General features: G+C 55.9%; 8 protein-coding genes across 8 annotated transcripts; 4 read left to right on the forward strand and 4 right to left on the reverse strand.

The window, feature by feature from the left end:
- Window positions 1-3774: 3774 nt before the first annotated feature.
- Window positions 3775-5971, reverse strand: BKA78DRAFT_317346 (chaperonin complex component, TCP-1 gamma subunit). Its single transcript, XM_066888702.1, has 5 exons — window positions 5851-5971; window positions 5732-5798; window positions 5475-5683; window positions 4826-5416; window positions 3775-4779 (listed from the first exon to the last, which is right to left on the reverse strand). Exons 1-5 carry the CDS (start codon window positions 5873-5875, stop codon window positions 4043-4045), a joined length of 1629 nt encoding a protein of 542 aa, XP_066743673.1. The 5' UTR covers window positions 5876-5971; the 3' UTR covers window positions 3775-4042.
- Window positions 5972-7392: 1421 nt separating this feature from the next.
- BKA78DRAFT_252321 (uncharacterized protein) lies at window positions 7393-8409 on the forward strand (the record flags this gene model as incomplete). The annotated part of the gene is made up of 1 exon (XM_066884724.1): window positions 7393-8409. One exon carries the CDS (start codon window positions 7393-7395, stop codon window positions 8407-8409), a length of 1017 nt encoding a protein of 338 aa, XP_066743674.1.
- Window positions 8410-9787: 1378 nt separating this feature from the next.
- Window positions 9788-10497, forward strand: BKA78DRAFT_155101 (uncharacterized protein). Its single transcript, XM_066883006.1, has one exon. It carries the CDS (start codon window positions 9914-9916, stop codon window positions 10418-10420), a length of 507 nt encoding a protein of 168 aa, XP_066743675.1. The 5' UTR covers window positions 9788-9913; the 3' UTR covers window positions 10421-10497.
- On the reverse strand, window positions 10498-11203 carry BKA78DRAFT_155102 (uncharacterized protein). Its single transcript, XM_066883007.1, has one exon. It carries the CDS (start codon window positions 11115-11117, stop codon window positions 10575-10577), a length of 543 nt encoding a protein of 180 aa, XP_066743676.1. The 5' UTR covers window positions 11118-11203; the 3' UTR covers window positions 10498-10574.
- A 965-nt stretch (window positions 11204-12168) lies between these two features.
- BKA78DRAFT_155124 (uncharacterized protein) lies at window positions 12169-13730 on the forward strand. Its single transcript, XM_066883008.1, has 3 exons — window positions 12169-12408; window positions 12499-12755; window positions 12888-13730. The coding sequence occupies exons 1-3, from the start codon at window positions 12290-12292 to the stop codon at window positions 13538-13540; spliced, it is 1029 nt and encodes a 342-aa protein (XP_066743677.1). The 5' UTR covers window positions 12169-12289; the 3' UTR covers window positions 13541-13730.
- Window positions 13731-14652: 922 nt separating this feature from the next.
- Window positions 14653-16712, reverse strand: BKA78DRAFT_296668 (sugar transporter-like protein; the record flags this gene model as incomplete). Its single annotated transcript, XM_066886647.1, has 6 exons — window positions 14653-15176; window positions 15384-15812; window positions 15866-15972; window positions 16037-16173; window positions 16331-16534; window positions 16581-16712. The coding sequence occupies 6 exons, from the start codon at window positions 16710-16712 to the stop codon at window positions 14653-14655; spliced, it is 1533 nt and encodes a 510-aa protein (XP_066743678.1).
- A 1432-nt stretch (window positions 16713-18144) lies between these two features.
- BKA78DRAFT_252224 (flavonoid 3',5'-hydroxylase) lies at window positions 18145-19806 on the forward strand (the record flags this gene model as incomplete). The annotated part of the gene is made up of 3 exons (XM_066884714.1): window positions 18145-18394; window positions 18443-19067; window positions 19113-19806. 3 exons carry the CDS (start codon window positions 18145-18147, stop codon window positions 19804-19806), a joined length of 1569 nt encoding a protein of 522 aa, XP_066743679.1.
- Window positions 19807-22813: 3007 nt separating this feature from the next.
- Window positions 22814-24356, reverse strand: BKA78DRAFT_353861 (uncharacterized protein; the record flags this gene model as incomplete). Its single annotated transcript, XM_066891626.1, has 7 exons — window positions 22814-23396; window positions 23451-23824; window positions 23874-23931; window positions 23987-24005; window positions 24055-24091; window positions 24144-24163; window positions 24218-24356. 7 exons carry the CDS (start codon window positions 24354-24356, stop codon window positions 22814-22816), a joined length of 1230 nt encoding a protein of 409 aa, XP_066743680.1.
- Window positions 24357-25851: the final 1495 nt, after the last annotated feature.

Below are 25851 nucleotides of genomic sequence, written 5' to 3' on the forward strand. Positions count from 1 at the left end.
GCAGTTGTGCTCCCTGGCCTGTCTCTGCCTTACAGACAGAGCCTCTCTGCACTGTCTCACTGGTCCAGTCTAGCAGTTCAGGCTGAGAGACTCTTAATTCTCTACAGACTGGCCGGATTTCCTTTTTCCAAAATCGAAGTCATTTCTTCACACTTTGAAGTCCAACTCACTCGCTTCACTCCAGTGCAAAGAGACAAGACGCGGGTCGCGCCGGCGCGAAGCGTTGCCCCCTGCTCTCAAGATACCGCACCAAAACACTGCACCGCACTGCTTGACAGTCCTGCGCCGCTACCACACCCTACAGGGATTTGTCTGCACTCCAGATGTTGGTGGCGTCCTGGCCCAAGTCCTCCACTACGTGTCGTTCTCGAAGACCACCAGACTTTGGTCGTCTCTATTTCTGCCTCGTCGACGCTAGGCCGGTTTTCCACCTGGACAGCATGCAGACCCACCCAAATCCCGCGCTTCTCAACGGTCCTCCACGAGCGAAAGGGCACTGTAGCCTGGCTGATCGTCAACCGTTTCTGCGGCCATTCGAATGGTCTGACTTGGTGTGGTGATTCTACCAATACACTCTCTCCGCACGGAGATGGAAAGCAACTTTGGGGAGGCGGAAAGCAGTGTCTCGTCTACGAGCAATGCCTCGTTCCGAGTCTCCGGCTACGCTGTCCCTTGGTCCTCGTTCAGCTGCTTGTCCTCTTCTGGCTCGCCTGCCAGGTGGTTGCCCTGTGCTTATGCTTCGCACGCTGCGTCGTGGAATGCCTGGAACCAACATGCAAATGCTCTTCTGCTTTCACACTTTTCCCTTGGAGTCCATCAATCAGACGGCTGGTCTGAATCGCGAAGGATCAGTCAATGGTGTGCCTTTGGGCACTGGGAGTGGCTTGGACGCAAGCAAGCTGGGGAAGCTGGCATCTCGTCTTCTGCTGCGCTGGCACTCACTGGTTTGACCACTCTTGGATCATGAGGCGGAGGTTCTGAGACACTTCTTGCTCTGGCAGTGAGGTGAGAGGGGATTTGGGCGATTGGACGACGAGATGTCACTGTGTACCTTTGTCTCGAGTATTTAAGGGGGCAAACTGGCGGAGAGAGAGTTGGACTTCTTCAGCATCGTTCACCCTCAGAATCATATATTCCTATTCCCAAGCAACCAAAGCAAAGCAATTCTCCTCTTTCCACCCTTTTCCAGACTCAGCAGCTCTACCAAGGACAAACAACGACCGCAAGCGCCAGCGCAACCAGCTCTTCTTTCAAGAACAACCAGAAAGCCAACTCTACCCTTCTCAAGAAGTATCAATCATGGGCAAGAAAGGAGACAACAACACCAAGGGCTCTGGCTCTGGCTCTTCTGGCTCTGGCTCAGCCACTACAACCACAACGACAACGACAACTGGGACCGGCACCACATCAACCACTACCATTACCACCACTACCACCAGTGGCACCGGCACCGGGTGGCCACGCGATGTGGCGTAGGGAGTCAACGTAGACACACGTGGACGGTATGTCCTCCCTCATCCCCTCTCAAGTATCAATCTTCAACCATCCAGCCGCCACAATCACATTCTCCCCCTTCCCTCTTGCCTTCTACCCTCAAAAACACATCAACAACAGCACCAACCCACTGACAGCCACAGACAAACTAAATAGACTCACTCGTCCACAAACCCTCAACGCGGCGACTTGACTCGACCTCGCATCAGCAGAGTCACGCCCACGCCGGCAACCACAACCACCACAACCATATCATGCGGCAGACGCGCACCCGACCACGCCGTCGCCCTACCGAACGCAACTACAAAAAGAATATACCATACCCCATCGGACAGTGGACAATGGACGGCGGGTGCGGCGGCGGATGACGGGGCAGATAGCAGAACCAAATACTCAGGGAGCTCATGATGTACCTAGCCCAGGTAGCCCAGGTAGCGCGCAGGTAGAACGAGACGGCGATGCAAAAGTGACGTGATGTCGCAATTCCCATGCTAACGCTAACGCAGCGTTCTAATCAAACAGGACAAAACCAGCTACACAGACGTACTACATACAGCTAACCCATGCCACAGCAAGTCAAAAGGAACTCCCCTTCCTTGCAGCCATATATCTATCTTTCTTTTGCGCCATAGCACAGTCGAACAGCTGACCGAAATAAACAGCTTGCTTACTGGCTTGCTTACTGTCGCTGCTAGCCAGCTGGATAGCAGAAGCGGGGTGCGGATGAGAAAGGGAGAGAAGTAGGCATGGCGGCGATTGAGCAAGGACGCAAGCAGCCGGTCATCTTTGGGTCTCTTTCTCAGCACACGCTTTTAAGTATTCAAGTGAGAAAAAAGGGTAGACAAAACTCGGCCGTCAGCTGCCATCCATCATCACTTACTTCTGTTGATCCCATCGCTTCTGACAACACATCCATCTCCCTTCTCTCAGTCCCTTCCACTATTTTGTTCCCCTGTTTCCCTGCTCCTGCTCCTGAGTTGTCACCACCACCATTACCACTAGCAATCAAGAAAGAATGGGCAGCAGCACCAAGCGAAGCCATGAGCCCCCGGGCCCGGGCGGCTGGCCCAGAGATGGAGGCGAGAAAATAAAACCAATCAATTAAATAAAACGGTCTTGCACACGACCTACCAGCGTACCGGTAGGTACGAATAATGGCCTGCCTGCCTTCCCTCATTTGCTCTCTCTCCTGCCTTCTCATCACCTCCTGACAACGTACCTAGGCACAGGTTTCTTCGGTCCAACAACAGACAACAGCCGCATACTGACGACGCCGTCATTCAGGGGCTGGCTGCGTTCAGAAATTGCCGGAGAGCGTCATCGTTGAGTCCGATTTCGTGGGAGGAGTGCGGTACCTAGCCGTGAGAGGCAACACCACCGTTGTTGTTGAGGGCTGTCGAGAAGGGGTTTTTCCTCAGCCTCAGTGACTGGTTCCGATGGTTCTTCTTGCGTGGTTATTGATGGGAGGTTTCGCTGTTCCATTCTTGAGTTGGCTCCGCACTGCGAAGATGCAGTCAAATTGACGATGCCTCAAAGATTCTTCAGTTACACAATCGGCTGAGAGCGTCAGAAAGCTGTGCATGCTGTGAAGGAAGGCCGATCGTATTTCTGAGCACCCCCCCTTTTTAGATTTCTGACACCCTTCTCCCTCGAATAACCTAGACAAGACGAGAAGACCCCTTGGCTGCGCCAGCCCACCACCCCCTCACCACCCCCCCACACCCTCCTCCATCTCGCCCATTACCTGCGTCCAGACGGCACGTCAGCAATAATCAAACAAAACAAATCTAACCAAACGAGCGCGAGCACTCATTCACTCACTCACTCACTCACTCAATCACAGCCTTCAGACACATCGACTGGTTCGTCGGTCGCCATATCTAATTGCCTGGGTCTTTGGGCCACGGGTCGTTGGGCTCGGAGCGCGCGTTGAAGGTTGAGTGCGAGTTTGGGTTTGAGTTTGAGGAAGAGGAGGCCGAGGTGAGCGTGAAGTTCTTGTTGTCCATTGACGCGAGTGAGTGGCAGGAGCAGGCAGACAGGAGCAGGCCAGGAGGAGGTGGTAGCAGCGGTCAGCACTGTTGGCAGTTGTCGTGGTCATGTTGGCGGTGGGTGTACATGTTGGCGGTGGGTGTACTCTGGCGGTGGGAGCTTTTTGGGCTAGGTACGACGATGTTGCGTGCTGTTACATAGCAGTGTCAGCAGTCTTGTTCCAAGACACCCGCGAGCAGGTTACGATCTCTACGAAACGGACAGGCCTTGTTGCAAGGCTCCGTCGTAATGTTGTAAATCAGAATATGCATTCAATCGCTTGTAGACCAAAAGTTAATAGTAATACTTCACGCTCTCAAGCCCCAATCGACACTTAAATTGCAAGTCGTAGGTTAATATATCAGATGCATTTTTTCTCGTTGCACGCTTCCAACACTCCATCTCTGACGCTTGATTTCTTGGACGTAACCTTTCTATGCTACATTATTGAGTTCCCCGACCATCATGCAACCATTAACGCCAGACGTGTGTTCTTTTGTACACCTTCTACCACTTTTGTCTACTCCTCGCCGCCCTGGCCAATGGGGCCGCTGGGCATCTTGGCCGCCTTGGCCGCGACAATGTCGTCCACCCTCAGCAGCAGGCAGGCGCTCTCAATGGCCGTCTTGACGCTCTGCTCCTTGACGGCCATGGGCTCCCACACGCCGTATTCCTTCATGTCAACAATCTTTCCGCCGTCGCCGTCGATACCCCAGCTGCTGCCGGTGTCCTGGTCTGCGTGCTTGGCCCGCAGCTGAGTCAGGATCCTGATGGGCGAGGATCCTGCGTTTTGGATGAGGGTGCGAGGAATGACTTCCATGGCCTCGGCGACGGCACGGTATGGCCACTGCATCACGCCCTCGACCGACTTGGCCTTCTTCTCGAGGCCAACAGCGACGGCCATCTCGGTTGCACCACCACCGGGGGAGAGACGCGGGTTCCAGATGACGTTGCGCGCGACGCCCATGGCGTCTTGCAGGTTGCGCTCGACCTCGTTCAGGATGTCCTTGGAGGGACCGCGCAGCAGAATGGTGCAAGCCTTGGGGTCCTTGCACTTTGTAAGGAACGTAAAGTACTCGTCGCCAATCTTGGAGATTTCGAACAGGCCGCACTGGGTTCCGACGTCAGAAGCCTGGAGGGAGTGGACGTTGTTGACAATCGTGGCGCCGGTCGCGCGGGCGATACGGTTGTTGTCCGTCTTGCGGGTACGGCGGAGAGCCGTGATGTTGTTCTTGACGAGGAAATGTTGAGCGAGGTCTAGAATTGTTAGATGCATATCGCGTCAAGCCGGCGAATTACTTACCGCTGACACCCTTCTCGGTGATGACCAAGTCGGGCTTCACTGCGATGATGGCGTCGCACATGGCCTTGACCTGCTCCTCCTCAATCTGCAGTATCCTATTCCAGTCCTCCTCCTTGGTGATTTCAATGTTTGTCTGCGACTCGCCCTTCTTGTACTCCAGGGGGCAGTCCAGGAGGACAATCCTGGGGTTCTCGATCCGCCTCCTCATCTTGGGGTGGGTGACGTCCTTGTTGAGCATGACACCGTCCAGGACCTTGCTCTCCTCAATCTCGCCACCGGGAATCTTCTCTACTCTGGCGTACCTCTTGATGTCAACCTCCTTCTTTCCGCCACCAGCGTCAAAAGAAACTGTCCGCACTGCCTGCAAAGCCAAGTTGCACATCAACTCGGACCATCTCGACACAAACTTGGTGCCGATGGAAGAAGAAACCAGCGTGTACATGGCCTTGTCGTCATTGATGTCAACGGGTATCGAAACCTCCTCGATGATGGCAATGGCGTCGGCGAGGGCGCGCTTGAAGGCGTTTATTATGACGACGGGATGAATGTTGCGCTCGAGTTGGGGGAGAGATTGCGCGAGCATCTCACCCGCTGAAATTGTGCCGACGTCAGTGAAGCTCTCCTGAACCCAAGCCAAGTGTCGACAAACCTAATATGATGACGCTCGTGGTTCCGTCACCAACCTCCTCATCTTGGGTTCTGCTGAGCTCAATCATGCTCTTTGCGGCGGGGTGAGCGACTTCGATTTCTCTCAGGATGGCGTGGCCGTCGTTGGTAAGGACAATACCGCCCATGGGGTCGAGGAGCATCTTCAGCATGGCCTTGGGACCGAGACATGATCGAATAATGTCGGCGACGCTGCGAAGGGTCAGCTGAAACTGCCGCTGGATTCGAAGGCGCACTCACGTCTTTGCGGCAGTGATGTTGGAGAGTTGAGCTTTGCGGCCAAACTGCCTCTCCCCAGTTTGGGTGTCTAGCGGAGCTTGTGTTAGCTTGACTTGAGGCGAATGCTAGGCAATACATACTCATAACCACGACGGGGGCCTGCATCTTTGCTTGCTGTGGTGATGCTTTGTCGGAACTCCTTTCTTTTGGCGGGGCGGAGGGGTTATGGGGTCAAGTCGCTGGTTTCGCGGACTTGACAACAGCGCGTTTTGGCGCGACGATTTTCCGAACCCCCGTTGACAAAATGCGCAAACACGCCAAGAGCTCGCGGGGAAGTCACGTGCGCGTCGACCGACTGACGGGTGCCGACGAAGTCAACTCAGCAATATCTCTACAAGCGAACGACATGTTCCTTTGAGTCTCGATGCGATCCGAGAAGCTTGAAATGCTCACTGCACCATGATCCAGAGCTACAGTCAGGAGTGAGTGAAATGGCAGCATGCAAGAGGCACGCAAACTGTGGCATCTGCGAATTCCCGTCGACCCTCCTTGCATCACAACCCTACGGCTCTTGCGTACACAATCTGCACGCCAATGACAAACAACCTGAAATCAAAGCGGATGTTGAGTGGGTTGGGCACTAAATTGTGGCCGTTCCGTTGTACATGCAAGCGTCCCTCGCAAGTCCTGCTTCATGTGTAAACCGAGAAACTTTGGTCTAGTTGTTGGCACTAAACGGCTTTGGCCCGTTTCGAAAAAAGTCCCTTCACTGAACGGTGTCTGAACGGCAGCTAGGCGTGGCCTGAGACAGAGCAGCCCCCTCGTTTGTAGAAAAGAGTACCCAACTCCAGCGGTGAGGCACGATTGCTGGTGACGACGGACGGTCGGACAAGGCATCCAGCCACGATACGGACAACGGTGGTGTAAGTCGAAGCACAAACAAGGACAGGCAGGATCAGACGGCTTGGCCGGTCGGATTGGGCAGTCATGGTTTGAGAATGCGGGTGAGCGAGCGGAGGCACACGTGACACGGTGACTAAGCAGCCATCGGTCAAATGGCGGCAAAAAGGAAGGCGGCAGGTCGTCAGTCGTCACTTGTCGGCCGGCCCCAACCAACCAAGGCCCTGGCATGGAGCACCAAGTAATCCAAGCGCACCAAGACATGGCTGCAAAACCAAATTCATTACGCCGAATAAAACTCTGCATCGGGCTAGCCTCGGTCCCGCCACCCAATCATGCCCCGTACACAAACGGCGAATTCTAGCGCTTACAATACGCACAGAGGCTTAACTGCAAACGGCACAATCAAGGTCCGGGGTCCTCGACTGCGATCAACCATCTTCAAAAGCTCGCGCTTCCCGTCCGCCGTCCTTCTCTCTTCCATCTACCCTTACCTTTCGCCGCTGTCTCAGCTCCGTCTGCTACCCATTGCCTCTTTGATCCTCGTCCGCCTCTTTCCTCTCACTCCTCTCGTCCTCCATCTCTACCATCTTCCAACCTCTCGTCTATTATACCACCACCGCCTAGCTCCATCACCTTCCTATCGCCGTCCTATCGCCCTTCACCTTCGACCATCGCGTCCGGACGCGCTTCACTCTACCGCGCTGCGCGTGACCCGTCTGAACATTGACAGTATCTCAGTTTCTCTTGCTCTTGCTTGACCTACTTACCACACAGCCGTCATGGGTCTCAACTACTACGCCTCGTCGCCCACGGTGGTTCTGCCGCCTCAACAGCCCCCATCATATCCCTTTGAGCAGCGCTTCAACGCGCAGCACCCTCCCACCCATGCGACCCTCGGCTCCTCCAGCAAACCAAGACGGGCTCCAAAGTACCCTACGCCTCCTTCGCTCAACTACCAAGCCGCTCCCAGTCACGCCGTGGCTGGCCGCAAGCGCTCGCTCGACGATGTGGACTCTGAAGCTGCCGCAGACGGCTCCAAGATCATCACCAAGCCCAAGCCGGAGCCCATCATGGGACCTGGCATGACCCTGATCTACCCTGGCGAGCCTGGCTTCACCCTCGCTGCTGAATCTCAGACCGGCACCTGGGCTGAGGTCAGACATGAAGTCGAAGAAGCCAACAAGCCCGCCGAGCGACCCATTGCCGTCTCACGCAAGTCGCAACGCACCGACAGCATCATCAACGCTGCGTCCATCTCTCCCGTCAAGTCAATCAAGACGGACACTGTCGGGTTCGATCAGTCTTCTCAAGCCTACAAGGCGACCACTATGCGCATCGACGACGAAGGCCACACCATCCACGACCTGACCATGGCTCTCGGCATCGGCTGGAAGGAGATTGTCTTCAACCCAGCAAAGGCTCAAGGCGCAAAAGGCTGGGCAAGATTCATCAGCAGGCATTATCCATTGTCTTGCCCGCAGGTCCTCCACGAGAGTGAGGCTCACGACGCATACCTCGTCTTTGCCCGCGACGAAACCGACGAGCTTGAAAAGTTCTTTCTCTTCAGCCAGGACCTGCGCTCTTGCCGCCTCATCAGCACCTCGCTAGAAGGTGTCGTTCGCAACCTCACCCAGCACCCAATCGTTTTTGAGAGCGACGTGGTCAATGCGCGGGACCTCTCGGCCTCACCCGTCTCGTCGCCAGCCTCATCGGCTCCCATCAACGCCGAGATGAGCATCGATGCGAACCCCGCCCAGGCGCAGACTCAACTGCTCGACACGGCCATGGAGATGTGAGCTCTCCCAATATCATGTGCGCTCGACGCGCCTGGCTTCAATTTCGCTTCTGGCGCACAGTCTCAACACGATTCCCACACGACATTTACCACTCTCCATGCCTCTTGCTTCAACCACTCTCGAGCTTTGCAATCCATCTATTTTTGAACCTGGCGTTTATGGGCTTCGGCCTGGCCGACGAGCAACGGCGGCCCATGGGTACTTTGGAAGGACGTTTTCCCGGTCTTGCTTGGATGGAGTTTGAAATTTCCTTTGCTGCTTACTCCTTTTTGCTTTTTTTCCATATTCTTGCTTTTTCGGTGGTGCCCCCCCCTTTTCCCATCACTACACCAACAACGCATCGACGAACCCCCGCGCGTGCATGTATTTTAGCATCTCCCCCGACTCGAGGCGCACGCGAAGCAGCAACACACACTCGGCCTTTGGTTGCTCTGTGGCTCGGCGTCCGACGTATGCGCCGCCACCGCTGCTACTTGTACGAGAAAGCGGCGGACACGAAGAAGAAAAGGAAAAAGTAATGCCGAACTGAACAAGACAGAAGAAGAAGATCAAGAACGATCAAGAAGAACCTACATCCAGCCAGCTAACGTAGGTACTACTTACGCTACAAGAGAGAAAAGCTTGACAAAAATACAAAAGTTTCTTGCTGCTACCACTGCTTCTGCTTTCCTCATGTGGGAATAGTCGCATCACTGCCCAGTAACGATGAATTTAATCTGAGAGTGGATGGATTGGAATAAAGGAGCCCAGCCAGCCAGCCAGCGGACGGAAGGGCGGCGGCCATGGCCGGCCGGCCGGCCCGGAAGCCAATCTCTTCGCGCTCGCCCGCCCGCCTGCTGCCCGCCCGCCCCGCGCGGCTCGCCTAGCAGGTAGGTGAGTGTTCACTCTCAGCCGCCTCCCACTCTGCGCAACTCACCAACAATTTCTGAGCTCACGTCGTTGGTCGCTTCTTGCTTCCCACATCGTCGCTGCGATGTGACGAGCTGAGGTTGTCATGGGTGATGAGCGTCTGTTCTCCACTGCCTGCCTCCACTACTCGGGCAAGTGGAGATGTCTTCCCCACCGGGTGACGGCAGCGTTTCCCCACACTGACATCGCCATGCCCATTCCGTCGTCATGCTCATCGATTATTGCGCCAGCAGACGTGAGCGAGCGACAGACAGACCGACGAGAGCGAGCGGCAGCTGAGGCCAGTGGGAGTGAGAGAGGGATGGGGTCCAGTGGTGGTGTGAACGAGCTTTCCGTACCTTAGCTACGACGGGGACGAGTGAGCTGAGCATCGGCTTGTCGACGTGAGATGGGGATGATGGGCACGACTGGCAGCAGTATCTAGCGGCGTGCGTGACAGACGGCTCGGGCTTCTTCCTGTGCTGCTGCTGTTGTCGGGCAGGTAGGTGGAGAGAGAGAGAGAGTGAGAGCAAGCAGCCAAGAGGACAGGCTGACGGTGGAGTGGTGAGCGAGGGAGGGAGGGGGTGAGACGGAGCGCGTGCTCAACCAGCAACCCATGGAAGTGGAGGCCACATGCGCTTTCTGTGATGCTCTAGGTGCGCTCTTCGTGCCCGGTTCGTCATCTACATATGGGACCTTGGGAAGAAGGGGATTGACGATGGAGAGCGAGCAATTACGAAGCGGCTACTTGTTTGGATTTGGACACACAGGCATTCTAGAGACTGAGATGGGGGTGGAGAGACGGGCGAGAATTGGGTGGGTGGTGGGTGCGAGACGACGACGAGAGATGATGATGGTGATGCGACGAGAATACGCACAACCTTGGCAGTCAGTCTATCCATCCAGCCAGCAATGGCAAGCAACAATTGAGCTGTGCGCTGGAAAGACAGGCGTGCCGCAAAAGGGGTCGAGCGGCCTGCCTCACTTGGTCCCATCGACGTGGTTGGTGGTCAAATTGAAGCTGAAAACTCTCGTCGACGATTCAATAACCATCGATTCCTTGTTGATCACCAAGGCGGCGGGCGGCAGCGGACCTGGCAGAAGAAAGAAAGCGCAGTCATAGCCCGCCAGCCAGCCAGCCAATACCAAACGGCTTCCTACATGCGCTTCCCCTTGGTGGCTCCCGTCAAACTCCGACGTTATTGGGTTGCAGTCAAGTCGTCGGGAGCTACTCGTAGCGGCCGCAGGAGCGAGCAGCGAGCAGAGGGCAAGACAGACTAAAAGCAAATGGAAAGATAAGGTTGCATGAGGTGAGTGACTAGCGGTGATGCTAGAGTGGGACAGGCACGAGAGAGAGACATAGTGAGGAGGCATGGAGGCACGTCTAGTAGGTGTGCTCCTAGTATGCGCGCGAGCGGGCGTTTTCGGGGACGGCCGACCGACGGGTGGTGGACGGTGGACGGTGGTGTTTGGGTCGAGGCATCCAGGCCAGCCTTGCCGTGGACTGGATGGCCCAACTGACGAGAGACTGGAAGAATGGTTGGCAAGGCAGAGACACGTGTGGTGGCTGGTCGTAGGTCGTTGCGATGGACGGCCGGTTGATGGCACTGGCACCTAGGCGGTTGGCGGTGTGTGGGTGGGTGCGGCTTGTTGCAAAAATACCATGGCCATGATAGGGCGACGGTGTTGTGGAGTGTATCTAGGCACTGCAAAGGCAAGGCGAGGCAGATGAGAGGGGAAGCAGAGGCATTCAGGCTCAAAGGGATGGATGGGTTGATGAGGTGCAGCATGCAATCAAAATGGCCGCGGAGAATCGGCATCAGGAGCAACCATCATGCGTGCCTCTCAAACAAAAGCTGTGGCCCGGGGATCGAGCAACCAGTGGTTAGGGTGGTGTTTCTTTTCCGTGGGTTGCGTTGATTCCTGGTATCCAAAGAAAGGGTCTGTCTCAGCACCCACTTGTTGTATGCGGAGGGAGCCGGGCAGGCGTGCGAGTCGGCAGCTGAAAAGGCAAGACTACGGTTGGTCGAATTCACGCCTGGTTTGGGTCTAGATGGAGTGACAGCAGACGGTGGCGCGCGGACTGGTTCAAGATTCCCCTCTAGACTTGGGCATGGCTGCCGGCAGTTGCAGTAGTCTCCCTCTGGTCGACCACGAGGCCCGTCGAGCAGTGGCTAGCATGCCGATTGGTAGCTCGTAAACACCAGGTCGCCACAGCAGCAGCGAGGCTTATCGGTACGCAATACGTCGTCTATCCAAGCCGCGCCTTTGCTGGATTAGCTTGGGTGTGTTTGCAGCGCCATGACGCCAACCGAGCGTCGTTATCGATGCCGTAGACGTCGAGCGGGCGCCCCCGATTCTAGAAAATGCGCTGGAGCTCGAGCTAAGTTTGCCATGTTGTGAGACTCGAACAGCTGCAAGCCCGTTCAGATGACCCGGCAGGCCCTGGTCGTCTCTCGATGGTGAAGCGACGGGAGAGGCGCCGCGTCTGAAGTGTCGAGTCGAGCGGTGACAGGTGAGAATAGTTATCTCGGTCCGACGCGGTCAAAGTCGTGGTGGTGGCTTGACGCGGCGCGTGGCGACAACCATAGACGAGCAGCTAAAAGGCTGGACCAGACCAAAATACGTGTATACGAGAGAGGAAGAATATTCAGTAGAAATATCGTCTCGGCTTCCCGCGTTTCAGCGTCGCTGCCCTGTCTCGTCCTGCCCTGCCCGCCTTGGTCTCCCTGCGCCATTAATAGCCCCATGACGAAATTGGACTAGGACCCGTCGATGCGTGAACTGAAGGTTGCAATTTCCTCCACCACCTACCGACTCTTCCTCAACCTTACTTCCTGATCCAAAAGCCCAGCTGCCCTTCTTTCCACTCGTTTCCATCGTCCCTCGCTCCCTCGATCCGCTGGCCCTCTTATACCATCTGCCACTCTACCCCAATTCCGCCGCGAATCTCCCCGTCTGGACCACCCATCTTCAATCATTCACCGCCAGAATGGACTCCTCAACTCTCGAGTCTCCCTTTCGCATATCCCCTGAGAGCCTCCAATCGCTCCACCGCTCCGACTCTTTTCAGATTCTTCGCAAGTATCTCGCGCTGAATGCCACCAAAAAGTACGTTATACCTCCACCGTCGCACGCCCCACTTTTGCTCCAGATACGGCAATATTCAGACCAGAGCTCGAGCTGACCATTGCTACCAAGCTTCTGCTCCGAGCACGCTGCTTGCTCCAGCCAAGCACAATCCACATGGACCCTCCACCGAGACATTCTCCACGCCCTCGTCTTCCCCATCGTCCAGCTGTTCCGCCGCGCCTCGTCCCTGGCAGAGGCCGCCCTGTGCAGCTCCAAGCCAGAGGACCTGGAAATGGCCTTTACTGCCGACGCCCGCAGCGGCTTTCTCTGGCTCCAATGCTTCATCGCCGACGAGGAGGCCTGGTGCCACTCTATTGGCTGTCCAGGTACCATAATTACCTCCCAACCGCTGACCCGGCTCCAATCCCAGTCCCTCTGCGTTTTTTCTGCATCCACCCGCCTCCCATACAGCCTCTGCCGGGCGCAACCCTGTCCAACACCTGCTAACGGCTCAATAGCTTGCGTCGTGACCACGACATTGTCGACCGAACCTCACCTCCGCATGACGTTTACGGCCCTCAAACTCGCCGCCAACAAGCCTAGCTCGTGCACCTCAAACGACGACCTACCATCCTTTTCCTTCTTCGCCGACGCCCTGCGCACCGCGCTGGAGACGGATCCCTTCTGGGCACCCTTCCATGGCACCAGCTCGTCGGTCGAAGCCTCCGCCGAAAAGCTCACCTCCCACATCCACGCTCTTGTCTCCCAATGCGCCGAAATCGAGTCCCTCGTCGCTGATTACGCCGCCTCCACCTCTACTACCGCCCCGTCTGTCCAATCTCTGCGGCCAGCCCTCAAAACCGCCCGCACCTTTCCTCTCCGCACACCCGCCTCGCCGCTCCTCCAGCGTCATGGCTCCCCCGACTGCGGCAAGCTGCCCGCCGTGAAGCCCTCGCGTCTGGCAAGAAGGCAACAACGCCTGCGCATGGAAGAGCAGGCCATCCTCCAAAAACTCGTCGTGCAGTGCTGGGGCAAGGCCGCACTGACGGGCGCGATACCCGGTGGCAGGGACAGGGCATACGTGCGGGCGGAGCGGGCGAGCCGCGAGAGCGCGCAGGCGTCCGAATCAGATTTGGACAAGAGGCGGCGCAGCTTGACATGCCCGCAATAGGGAGATGTGTGTGGTGGTTATACGTTTTCGGTAAACGCGTCAGCGACGCGTTGATGCGATTCTGCGGATCGCGCTGGCGATCTGACGCTGCAAGGGATGCGAGATGCGTCTTCCCCTTCGCGGCGAATCTAAGCGAGCATCACCAACTTGGCTTGCGGATTCCTAGCCAAGCTTCGCCGCTTGCCATTGCCATGTTTGGTGTAGCACCGCGATTGCGCTGCTGCTAGCATATCCAGTGGCCTGCATGCTCCGGGAAACTCAACTTTCCAGCGACGCTGTCTCCGCTGCTTTAGTTGCTCGCCATCACTAACGCAGTAGTACGTGGACGCTCAGCTTCTTGATCTTTCTTCTTCGACTTCAACACCCGCCTTTTTCGCCGCATGTTCTTCTTCTCCTTTTGTTCTTTAGGGATAGGGATAGGGATAGGGATAGGGAAAAGTGAAGGCATGGTTTGCTCTGCATGGATTGGATCCGATGGGATGGGATCGGATGGAGTTGCGGCGTGCATTTGTACCTTTTGGGTGGTCACCCCTTGCGGTTTCGTTCTCTTTCTCCCTTTCGATTCAATTTTTGGACACGATATGCCTTTTAGTCTTTTCGTTTCAGTTTTGCCGCGTGCTACGGGTGCTTGACCGGCTGGGCTGGCAACAGGATGGGAAGAGGAGAAGAAGAGGAAGATGGGAAGGGCAGTGCAAGAGATGAGCTGAGAGGAGAGGAGAGATTGTTTTCACTTCGCGGCATCCGGCTTCGGCTAGACAGACGAGCCTTTTCAGTATTGCTCCTTTTAATGGCATAACCTTTTGTTAACAATCACCTTTGAAAAGGATGGAATCGTTGCGTTGCTGTCTGTTTTTTTCGTTTTCTAGTTTTGCATGGGCTGCCTGCCTGTCCAGGCTTTCTTCTACGATGCTCCGCTTCCAATCCTCCAATGCCCTTGTTCGAACTCTTGAAGCGTGCTTCCACGCGCCGAAATTGTCCATGTCGGTCTCTTTCCCGCTCACCTGCCGACTGCTAATGGGCAATGCCCTGTCGTTACTCAATGTCTCTTTGTTAGAAATCCCCTGCCAACGGTGCCGACCACTTCAGTAGTCGCACACAAACCCTCCAACCAATCACTCACCCGTCTTCTCCCCCTTCGGAACCTCCGCCCCCACATCCTCAACATCACCACTACTCCTGCTCGCACTCGACAAACTCGCCGTATGCTCGAGCTGCTTGGCCGCGCTCGTGCCCTGCAACCTCTGACTCATAAACAGCAAGTCGACCTCCTCGAGCGTCCTGCCCCGCGTCTCGGGACAGCAAAAATACACATACGGCCCGGCAACGACGTTAAACACCAAAAACCAGATCCACGTCTTCCAGCCGACGCTGGCGTCGGCGATGGCAATGGGCCCCGCGAAGGTCGTCAGGAAGGCGCTGAGCCACTGCGCTGAGACGGACAGGGCGAAGCCGATGTGGCGGTAGCGCAGCGGCATCACTTCTGAGGCGTACACGTAGGGCACCGGACCCCACGTGGGCCCGAAGACGGCGATCCACCCGAAGAGCATGCTGGCGGCGGCGGCGCCCGTTTGCGCGCCCGGCGAGGACATGAGGCCGGTGAAGGTTGCCATGAAGATGGATTGCCCGATGGCGCCGGCTGTGTGGTGTTAGCTGGTGAGATGCGGAAAGGGAGGGGGAGGTGAGTAAAAGGCTATGGCAGAAGCAACTTTTGTTCCTGCGAGAGGGTGGGCGGATTCTTTCGTCTCTCCAACCCGTCTCAGGGGCACCAAGGTCCCCAAGTCGGCGGCTGGGCTGCCCAGGCCACAACCTCGCGCAACCCACCACCCTCCCTCATCCAACTTACCAATCAACCAAGTCCGCCTCCCAAACCTCTCCATAAACGTCGCGCCCAAAAAATTCGTCACCGTCAACACCGTCGTCGCAACCGCCGACATGGCCGACGCCGTGGTGGCCGGCAGGCCAATATACGCCTGAAATATAGTCGACAAGTAATAATAAATCATGTCGGTGCCGATCATGTAGCCAATGCCGACCAGAAACACGCCCGTCCGGATGCGCCGCGCCGCCTGCAGGTCCGACGTGTCGTAGAAAAAGTCCTTGAGCCGCAGCGACGCCGTGGCCACCTTTTCCAGCTCGATCGACGCCAGAATGTCGCCCTTGGAGCGCGCGACGGCCGCGTCTGACAGCGGTCTTGCGTACAGCCGCGACAGCGTGGCGTCGCCTTCGGCTGAGCGCCCCGTGGCGTAGTAGTAGCGGGGTGTATCTTGATTTCCTGGTATCAGACAACCAACGCCTGCCAAATCTTGTCGAAGCCAGCAGACTTACCAGGGTTGGGAAGCAGGAACGCTATGGTGACGAGCGACCAAAAGATCTGGAAGGCGACCGGGAAGCGCCAGACGGCTTGGCCGGTGGCGAACGTCATGCCAAAGTCACTGATATTGCCGTTAGTTGCTATCGTAACCTCGAGGCCTCGAGGTTGTTTGGAGTCGAGCTTACACCCAGTAGGCCAGAGCGATTCCGCCAGCCGCGCTGCAAATCATCAGGTTTACGGCTGCGCCGCGCTTGGGGACGCTGATGGCCATTTCGGCGACGTAGACGGGGATCAGTGAGGTGCAGAAGCCGTTGCCGACTCCCTTTTCTCGGTCAGCATTTCTAAGGGATGTCAAGCTCGATGGTAGGATGCCACTTCAGCAAAAAAAGGGCAGAAAGGGGGCGAGAAGAAGTCGTGCGGAATTAACCTAGACGCTCGCCGAGCCTAGTGTGGATTGAAAAAAAGAATGCATGACTTACAATGAGAACACGCCCAGCAATCAACTGGCCATAGCTGTAGCTGGTTGCAGAGATGATGGTTCCAATCATCTGGACAACCTCGCCGGCAATGATCCAGTTTTTCCTACCCATATTCATGCCAAAGACGGTGATGGTAATACAACCTAGCCATGAAGCCAGCAGAAACGCCGAAGTAATCATGGAGGTGATGGTTGTGTTTGGGTACTGCTTCCATCAGCTTGAGCATCTCACAAACAATTTTGAGACATACACCAACGGCCTCCTGGAAAGGAGTCGTCAGCAGCACACCACCGAGAACTCCAGCATCCCACCCGAAGGTGATGAAGCCGAGAGCACCAGCGGTGACCGCATTGCGGTAGAGAGCCTCTCCTTCGAGCACCATCTTGACAAAAGTGAGGGCAAAAAGGCAGGATTGGGTCTTTCAGGACAAGACAACAGAGCAACTCAAACCAGGGCCTACACCAAATATGAACAACTGAGCGACCATGACTCCCCCTACCTCAGCCCGTCATGCAGGCACCTTGAGAAATTTTCCGCTTCACCTACTATGGAGACAATATCAAGAACAAGCAGAAGATCGTCACCATCTTGTTGCGCCGCAATGTTATGGACGACTTTCATTCTCGTCCACAAAGAACCTTTGCGGAAGCCCCTCCGAAAGCCCGACAACGGTTGGGTAAAAGTTCCTCGACTCTGGAGGCGAGACACGTGGAAGACCACGATCTGGAAGCATTTGGTCGGTCGTACGACTGATTTTGCTTGCGCCACTCGCTGGGATGGGGTCGTCGGCTCGTGGTGCTCGAGTAGAACGACCTGCCTTCTTGCAGTATAGTGATGGAAATAGATGTATAAGATCCGCAGCAGCCACCGAGGTTCGGCTCCCAAGCTCTTTCGTGACTGGTCAATGGCAGACGAGTCGATTGATACTGATCCCCACTGACCCCTTTCGTTGTTGCCAGAAGAGTCGAGTGTGACTCGTGTGCTTGTTGAAAGGGACGAGGAGCAGTGGAATGATTGGAAGTCACATCCAGGGTCATCGAGCAGCAACGGCACTTGAACAGGTGTGGATGGCCAGTGGACCAGCCGACGGGGACTCGGATGAGGTGGAGTTGCAGGGTCGTGGTCGAAACAAGGTTCAAGGGTTTGTTCGGGCCTCTTTCCGCTTGCGAATGCAAAGACGCACTGTCCGACTCGTCTCTTTGCCTCAAGGCCTCGAGCACAACACCATTATTCACAAGACATGTTCCTGGCTGGTCGTCATTCCCCAGCCCGCCCGACGTGCGCAACCGACATTGGATTTTTCCGTTTTATACGGCGCAACTGGGCCTATCCACAATTCTGGGAACACCGTTGCGACAAAGCAAACGCTGCATGACGACCATCGAGCCAACGCTCGGGGCCAAGTCCACCAGCTGTCATCGTCTGCATCCGTCATCCTTTGACAGCGCCGTCAGCTTTGCCTAAACGATGAGGCCCCGATCCACATCGCAGCAACCTGATTCAGTCGACACCCGCAGTCTCTCCCATCCCCACTCCGGAAACATTGGCGGCCGGGCGCCTTGTGGGACGTGCTGCCTCGACAGCAGACGATGCGACGCTTCTGGTCGACTGCTGATGGTCGTCCAACAAAAGGCGTCGGAGCAATGAGGACCCATGCGCGGACGAAGTCCCCAATTTTTTGTAATGCGAGCATCAGGAGCTCGTTGCTGAGCTACACGAAACGCGTGGCTCGCCATTCGCCCTTGTGCTTTCTGGGGACCCTTTTTATTATCTGACTTGCCTGTCTGTCCCTCTTGGACACCTAATCCGCTACAATGGCGTCTTCCCAGGAGCTTGTTGGCAGCTCTGGCATTATTTCAAAGCTGACCCTGGGCAATGTCATACTCCTGGGGCTCGCTTATGTTGCATTCAAGGTCCTCTACCAGATAGTCTACTATCGCTTCTTCCATCCTTTGGCCAAGTTCCCTGGACCGTTCTGGGGGAGCGTAACCAGATTATGGATTGCCTACCACAATGTCAAGGAGGACGAGTGCCAGACGAACAAAGCTCTCCATGAGAAATTTGGTAAGAAGACTCGTCCATGAAATGCTGGCCCGCTCTAATAGGAAACAGGTCCCGTCATTCGCATCACACCGACAATGTTGCTTGTGAGCGATGCGACGAAGCTTCCTGAAATCTACGCGCGGAATGTCGACAAGTCGAAGCACTACATCACCGGATCCTTTGGAAAGACCGAGAGCCTGTTCAACATGCAGGACCACAAGGTGCATTCGCGCTTCCGGAAAATCGCCGCCGCGCCCTACAGCTTCAGCAACGTCAAGAAGATGGAGCCCTTGATTGACGCGCGGATGCACGAGTGGATCAACAAGATTGACGAGCTCTTTGCGCAAACGGGCGCCAAGTTTGACTTTTCGCCTTGGGCAGTCTTTATGGCTTACGACATCATCTCCGAGGTTGGATTCGGCGCGCCCTTTGGCTTCATTGAGCAGGGCAAGGACGTTGGAGATCTCATCCAGGGCTTCCACGACGGTCTTGTGCCTTTTGGAATCATGGCGCGTTTGTATCCTTTTACCAATTGGGTCAAGAGCACGTGGGTTGGCGACAAGTACCTCGTCGCGAGTCCTGAGCAAGAGTCTGGAATTGGAACTTTGATGCGCTTCCGCGACAAGCTCATTGAGCAGCGCTTCAGGGACATTGAAGAGGGAAAGACTGACGGACGCATCGATCTGCTCCAAACGTAAGCCGTCGACCGCAGGTTTGAGGATTTTGCTGACAAGCCCAGATTCATTGACGCGCGGGACGAAAACGGCAATCCGCTCGACATGGACTACATCAAGGCCGAAATTCTCCTGGTTCTCCTCGCCGGCGCCGACACGACTGGAACCGCATTCCAAGCCATGATGGTCCACATTATGGGTTCTCCGCAAGTCTACGCCAAGCTCATGGAAGAAATCGACCGCGTGTCTCGCGAGGGCAAGCTCTCGGACATGCCACAGTACATGGAAGTGGTCGAGCACTGCCCGTACTACGTTGCCTGCCTGAAGGAGAGCATGCGCCTGAACCCCTCCGCGCCCAACATCTTCCCGCGCCTCGCCGGCCGCGGCGGCATGGAGCTGTTTGGCAAGTACGTCCCCGAGGGCACCGAGCTGACGTGCAACCCGTGGCTCGTCCACCGCGACCCCAACATCTACGGCGCCGACGCCGACTCGTTCCGGCCCGAGCGCTGGCTGGAGAGCGAGGAGAAGACAAAGGACATGAACAAGTACAGCATGGGCTTTGGCTACGGCGCGCGCGTCTGCCTCGGCCGCGAGATTGCAAACATGGAGCTGTACAAGGCGCCCCTGCAGTTCTTCCGCACTTTTAAGCCGACCATTCTGAACCCCGAGGAGCCGGGGAAGTATCACGTCAAGGGCGGCGTCAGCTACTTTACTGATATGTGGATCAACATTGACCGCAGGCCAAAGGTCGTTGCTTGAGTGTTTGTCGATTGGGGGAGATGGGAGAAGTACCTTTTGTTTGATACCAGGCTTTACAGATACTTGCCTTTTGTGTACTTAATAGCACATGTTTGATGATGTGTCGGAGTTTCCAGTCGCTTCCAAACATTGGAATTCGGGGCCAGAAGAAGTCTGGAGAGGAGTGGAAAGCCCGCACTTTTGGTGACGACTGACCTGGAAGCATTCAAGATGCGCCTCTTGGACGACATGGTCATGCTTGTCAGCGGAGCAGATGCGACGCCCTCGCAATCCCAGCATCACCTTTCCTTCACCTCCAGCACCGCCGCCCCCCGATCAACAACATCAATCATCATTCGCCATGACTTGCACACACGCTTATGGCAGCGACGACAAGCCATGCCACTCCCACCACGTGTGTATAGCCAGCATCATTTCCGGTCCCCCACAGCCAACCCAACCCACGTTTTACGCAGCCCCTTGACCCTGCATGTATCTATGCAAGCGCAACGGCGCGGCATAAAATCCCAAACCAAAACACAGCGTGTGAGGTGCCGGGGTGGTTCGACGATCATCACGAGAGAGGGGAGGTTCGTGCAAAATAGACTTTGGGGGTCCATGCTCCTTCCTGTTTTTTGCACCCGATGGGATCGCGCAGGACGAGAAGGCGACGTTGTAATGTCCGTTGCATACGTTGCTCATCTTCCATGGGTGCGGGCTGGAGATCTTTGAGCGTGGCGTTGCGTGGCATGGCATGGCTCAGTATCCCTCCTAATCAATGGTGGTCTGCGAGTGCAGGATAAGTGGCCCTTTGACTTTGGACTTGGCCATTTGCGTATGGATGGGGCAAGTTGGTGATGGCGATCTTGTGTTCTCGAACTCTCAGAGCTCCAAAGTGACTGCTGCCACGTTGTTGCATTCCATGTTTCCACGCGAGAGCCGTCGATAATAATGCGTCGTTTGTCGTTCGTGATATCCGAGCCAAGGGAGCAAGGCATTGGCAGATCTCTCTCTCTCTCTCTCTCTCCCTTCCTCGCCTCTGCTCTGCCGAATGCAGGAACCGAAGAGTGAGAGTGCAGTGCGGCTTTCTTTCTCGAAGCCCGACATGCATATTGCAGAAGTCTAGAGTCCGATGTACTATGCATCTCAAAGTCCACTAACGACTACGCCGCCGGAAATTTCGCACGCTTGCGGCAGGTGGTCGGAGGGTATTGTTTTACCTGTCCGAGAAAAGTAGGTGTTGACTGCATAGGCATGCATGTAGTGGAGATCATGTACAAGTACAGTACCTGCATGATACCCCATTGGTGGACTTGCACTAGCAGAAGGGATTGATGAGGTAACCACCTCAACAGCCATCCATCTCCCTTGGAGTCGAACCGACTCGATTACCGCAGTCTGGGCCGCATGAAATCAGGCAGGTCAACCAACAACAGGGCCGGCACGAGACGAGACGAGGGGCAAGCGAACCGAAGCGAAGCGCTGGATACGGCGTCTCCGGTTCAGGTCCTCTTTGAATCGGCAGTCGCGATGGCAGTAGTCTGCCTGATGCCACCATGCCTAGTTAGAGAGCCGTGGGGGGACCTACCGGTATTTCGAGCAACCCCCCAAGGCCGGCCAGCCAGCACGACTCGTGCGGTACGGTTGGCGCGGCCACGACGGTATCCGTACATGGATCATGACTTTTCTGTGTCGCTCTCTCCCGAGTAGTCGACAGCCAGACGTGAAGGACTACTACTGACTAGCAATTGTGAGGTTGAGAGCCCATCATCATCCACATCAGATGGTCGTCCTTGGCAACATCACAACCATACCCACCACCACCGTCCATTCTTGCCCACACATGGTATAGGGAAAAATCAGCAGGCAACTGCGCGGACACGGACGCCGTTGCTTGCGCAACAAGCCGGATTTTTCTCCCGCTTGGCCAACTTCTCCTTGGCTCAGCGAATGGCGGCTGCCGGTCGGTTGATGACATGTTGCAGCATGTGAGGTTGGTTGGGTTGCGCATTATTACGTTGCCCCCAATAATTTTCGAAAGCCGCGGTGACCTCCGTGGCGTGGAGCCGGCCGGCGGGAAATGGTCCGGTTTCGCGGATCGCCAGGCACGGCCCGGAAGGAGAAGGTGATCCCGTCCATATTGGCCAGGGTGGAGCCGTGGGTGCTTGGCCGGTGGTGGCCCTGCGGTATCCATATGGCAGGAAGGGGGTGTGGGTCGGGGGAGGGGGGGGGAAGGGGGAAAGTTTTCGATGTAGGAAAGCATTTTATTTGGAAAAGTCGTCTCTGCCGCGCGCCGGGTGATGGTTCACAACAACGGCGCCGAGAGACTTGGGGTTTGGCATTGCTGATCCACGGGCCGTGCTCTCTGCCTCATGCACATGCTCTACTCATTCTCTCGCCATGCCGTCCATCACTACTGTCCTCGGTACGAGGCACGTCGAGCGACGCATTAAGTCAAAGACTTCACCATGATGTCTCTTTTCGTGCTGATGAACGCTGCGTCTGCGCGACTTTGTGGCGTGGGTTGCGAGTCGTGGACAGCGTCTTACTTGGAACAGCAGCGATGCTCGCTTGCGCGCTGCTTGGGGTGCCGTGAAGCATGATGGCGGCGGTTGAGAGATGGAGGCTGGTTCTCTCTTTTTAGCCGCTCGCTTGGGTCCGCGATGGAGTCAGATAGATGGACGGGTATGGCGGGCCTCATTGTCGAATGAGGAGCCGGAGGTTGTCGTCATTTGTTGGACGTGTGGTGGATGAAGAGACAAGTGTTGAAACGAGAAAGAAAAGGTAAAGTATTTCATGGGCAAGGAAGATCGACGCCTGCTTGCTCCAAACGAGGACTGCGCTCTTCGGTATCATGCGTAGAAACAATCAAATCAAACAAAGGAAACAGGGGGCTTTAGGTCTTCTCTCATCTTCCAAATCCCAAACCGCCCAAATAAGCCGTATGTGTGTATTCATTCCAATCCCAAAACCCAAGTCCAATCCGATCCCAATCCTGTCCCGTACCGCGGGGCCAAACAACTCTTGATTACACGCCATGGCTATACGACGGCCGCGAGTGCTGCTCGATGCCCTCATCCAAGCTGTTGCTGTAGCGCGTCACAGCATGCGGCGCGTTCTCCTCATACTGGGTGACAATCTGGGTGCGGACGCCAATGCGGCCATTGGGCAGATTCAGCGCCTCCTCGCTGCTGTTCGACGCCGCGTCCTGCTCAATGCGGGTCGAGATGCCGCCCTTGTCGCGGGTGTACGGATTCGTCGCGAGGCCATCTTTATCCAGGCTGCGAAGGCAAACGCTGCCATTGTTGGTCGACGAAGAGGTGCCGCCCTTTTGGCTGCCGAGGTTCTGAAAAGTGGCGCGCGAGGGCTGCGACTTGTGGTTGCCGTTTTGGCCGCCGGTGCCGTAGCGGTCGGTTTCGTAGTACGACCCCAGGAGACGCGGGATGTGGCGTTTGGCGATGACCTTGAAGGACGGGATGCTGGCGGCGAGGATGCCGACGTTTGTTTCGATGACGCTCCAGTACATGGGGCTGGCGATGACCCAGGTTTGGTCGACGCTGGTAAGCATGTCCGGGATGAATGTGATGCGGATGATGGAGGATATGCAGGAGCTTTTTCCTGTTAGCAGCTGACAGGCGGTTGGTTGGTTTTGAGCGTCGACTTACAAAAGTCCAAGAGAGAGCATGATGCCCAGGCCAATCTTTTGGTTACGCGGGACTTGGAGGTGGATGACGAGTCTGATGGGGAGCGTGTACGTCAAGACGTCGGTGCTAATGTTGACGGCCGCGTTCGCCAGGTAAAAGGCATTGATGTTGATGCATTTTTTGTTCTTCACCGTCGTATCGTAAGCCGCCTTGATGGGCGAGCATTCAAACAGCGCAGCGAGCGAGTTTCCAGTGGCCTGGCAAGCGACCAAGACGAACATGAAGATGGCCAGTTTTCTAAGACCGCGGTCTCCCAGGCGCATGTAGAGGGCGAGGACGCTGGTTTTGATGAAGCCGAGACACGCGTTGTAAAAGATGGAACTCAGCCATACAATCTGAGGCGGATTAGCTTTGTGTAATGCAGTGTCAATAACGTTCGAGTACCTTTGCGTATTGGATGAGGTTGTCCTCGCCACGCTTGGCGACGTCGGCATAGTGACTCCTATCCAGATGGTCAACATACGCTTCAACGGTTGATTTTGAGTTCTCTAGCTTACCCTAAACCATGGCTCACGGCTACTTGGTTGTTAGCAAACGGTCTGACGACAGCAGATCAGTGACTTACCAAGAATGGTCGCAGCAATGAATGCCCAAGCAAGCAACTATCATATCATTGGCTTCCCTTTCTCAGACACCACGTTGTAGACGACTTACTGCTCCAATGCTGATCAAAACTACAAAATTTCAGTCAAAACATGTATCAACCAGGAAGCATGTTGTAAACTCACCATCATCCAGCCCCAACTTTTGCACCAAAAAGACTCTGGCATACAACCGCGCCAGCATCACCACCGCCGTGATGATGGCAAACACAATGGAAATGGCATTCACCGTCGGGCCTTGAGACTCGGGCTCCGCGGCCGCCATGTTGTGCAAAAGTACAAGACGCTGGTGGAACAAGAGGTCTCAGTTGGGGTCTGCCAAACAAGACCACCAAGCTCTTCGGAAGGCACGCCGTATCTCGTCGTGTACCCCAGAATCTACTGCCTGGGCATCCAGCGGCGATGGTATGTGGGGTTTTACGAGATTAGATGCAGCAGCGGATAGATAATGGCGGGAGGAGGAGGGTCGAAAGGTGTGATCTCATACTGTGTCCGCGGCCGGCGTCAAACCACAGCAAAGTTCGGGACAGAGACAGGAGATGGAAAGAAAAACAAAAAAGGTGACAATGTGAGAGGCGTCTCTGCCTATGGCAAATCAAGGATCCCTTTCCCAATGCAACAGAGATGCGCATGGTCCCTGGTTTCCTGGTTCCAAGTGGGCTCGTCACAGTCTCAGAACGGGAGGGCCGCCGTGCCGTTCCTTGCCAATGCTTGGTTCCTGACAACAAGGTCTTGTTGTTGCTTGTCATTTCGCATGTCCAGCAATGGCCACAAGGCGTATGTAGCATTTTGAGTTTTGGATTGTCACGACGGAGGTTGGAATCGGGACAGTGCTCGTCCGGATTTGGCCACTGTGGACATGTGGCCGCGACTAGGGCCAGCCTGAAAAACACTGGGGGGACCGCATCTACACAGCGACGGGTAAATGATTCAAGTTGCGTCTGGGATAGCTCGTGGCGAAGGGGTTATGCAAGATGACAAGAGAGAAACCCGACCTAGAAACAACATGGTATCCAATCATCTGCGCGCAGAGGTGTAGCCCATGGGAAGCCTCACCGAGGGACCGCGCTGGCCGCTGCAGTCTTTTCGAACAATGTGGATTCTGACTTCGCTCTCCCCGATGGTCAGAGTTTGCCATCTAGACGCGGACTATAGCACGGGGTCAAGAGGTGTAAGCCACTCATGTCGACCATACGGTGCCATGTCGCAAGGCTCTTTCAGGATGTGACTCGGTCTTTTCGGCCGCAGGCCGCCCGTCCGTCTCGACGCCCGTCGAGCTTGCGTCGTCGGTTGCACACTCGCTGTGCATTGTCTGCATAATGGTGGAGTTGAAGCCTGATGGGATCATCGTGCATCACAGCCATCGCGATGGCCAGCCAGCATTCTCAGACATCAACTGATCCGGCGAAATGATCAGTGGAGAAGACCGTGGGGTCTGCCAAAGGTTGCATCTCTTGAGCAGATTCCAGAGCTGTGTCTGTGTCCATCAAGACCCAAGCCTGCGGACCTGCCGAGTCGCCGCAATCAAAGTTTCTCGGAGCGAGTAGCTGCAAGCAGACGATCCAGCATGGCATGCGACAAGCTGCTGCTTCCAAGCAGGACGTGCCCCACCAGCAGCCAGAGGCGCGAGTCGACATTGAACCATCCAGGCAGGTGAGAGACTTTACGAGTCGTCGTTGACTCGTCGGGTCTCCGCGGGTGCTTGGACGTCAATCTTTTTCCCCCCTCGAGCGGAAGAGACACGCCAGCCGCTGTAAAAG

This window comes from Phyllosticta capitalensis (assembly GCF_038381095.1).
Source record: "Phyllosticta capitalensis strain CBS 128856 chromosome Unknown BKA78scaffold_6, whole genome shotgun sequence".
Classification (NCBI taxonomy): Eukaryota; Fungi; Ascomycota; class Dothideomycetes; order Botryosphaeriales; family Phyllostictaceae; genus Phyllosticta; species Phyllosticta capitalensis.

What these genes read in the sequence shown, in the direction of transcription:
- BKA78DRAFT_317346 (XM_066888702.1), bottom strand. Translation starts at nt 5,875, where the DNA reads ATGCAGGCCCCCGTCGTGGTTATGA. An exon ending in GGCCCCCGTCGTGGTTATGA is followed by an intron (nt 5,799 to 5,850) that starts GTATGTATTGCC and finishes AAGCTCCGCTAG; the next exon opens with ACACCCAAACTGGGGAGAGG. An exon ending in AACATCACTGCCGCAAAGAC is followed by an intron (nt 5,684 to 5,731) that starts GTGAGTGCGCCT and finishes GACCCTTCGCAG; the next exon opens with CGTCGCCGACATTATTCGAT.
- BKA78DRAFT_155101 (XM_066883006.1), top strand. Translation starts at nt 9,914, where the DNA reads ATGGAAGTGGAGGCCACATGCGCTTTCTGTGATGCTCTAGGTGCGCTC.
- BKA78DRAFT_155102 (XM_066883007.1), bottom strand. Translation starts at nt 11,117, where the DNA reads ATGCCGATTCTCCGCGGCCATTTTGATTGCATGCTGCACCTCATCAAC.
- BKA78DRAFT_155124 (XM_066883008.1), top strand. Translation starts at nt 12,290, where the DNA reads ATGGACTCCTCAACTCTCGAGTCTCCCTTTCGCATATCCCCTGAGAGC. An exon ending in GCGCTGAATGCCACCAAAAA is followed by an intron (nt 12,409 to 12,498) that starts GTACGTTATACC and finishes ATTGCTACCAAG; the next exon opens with CTTCTGCTCCGAGCACGCTG. An exon ending in CCACTCTATTGGCTGTCCAG is followed by an intron (nt 12,756 to 12,887) that starts GTACCATAATTA and finishes ACGGCTCAATAG; the next exon opens with CTTGCGTCGTGACCACGACA.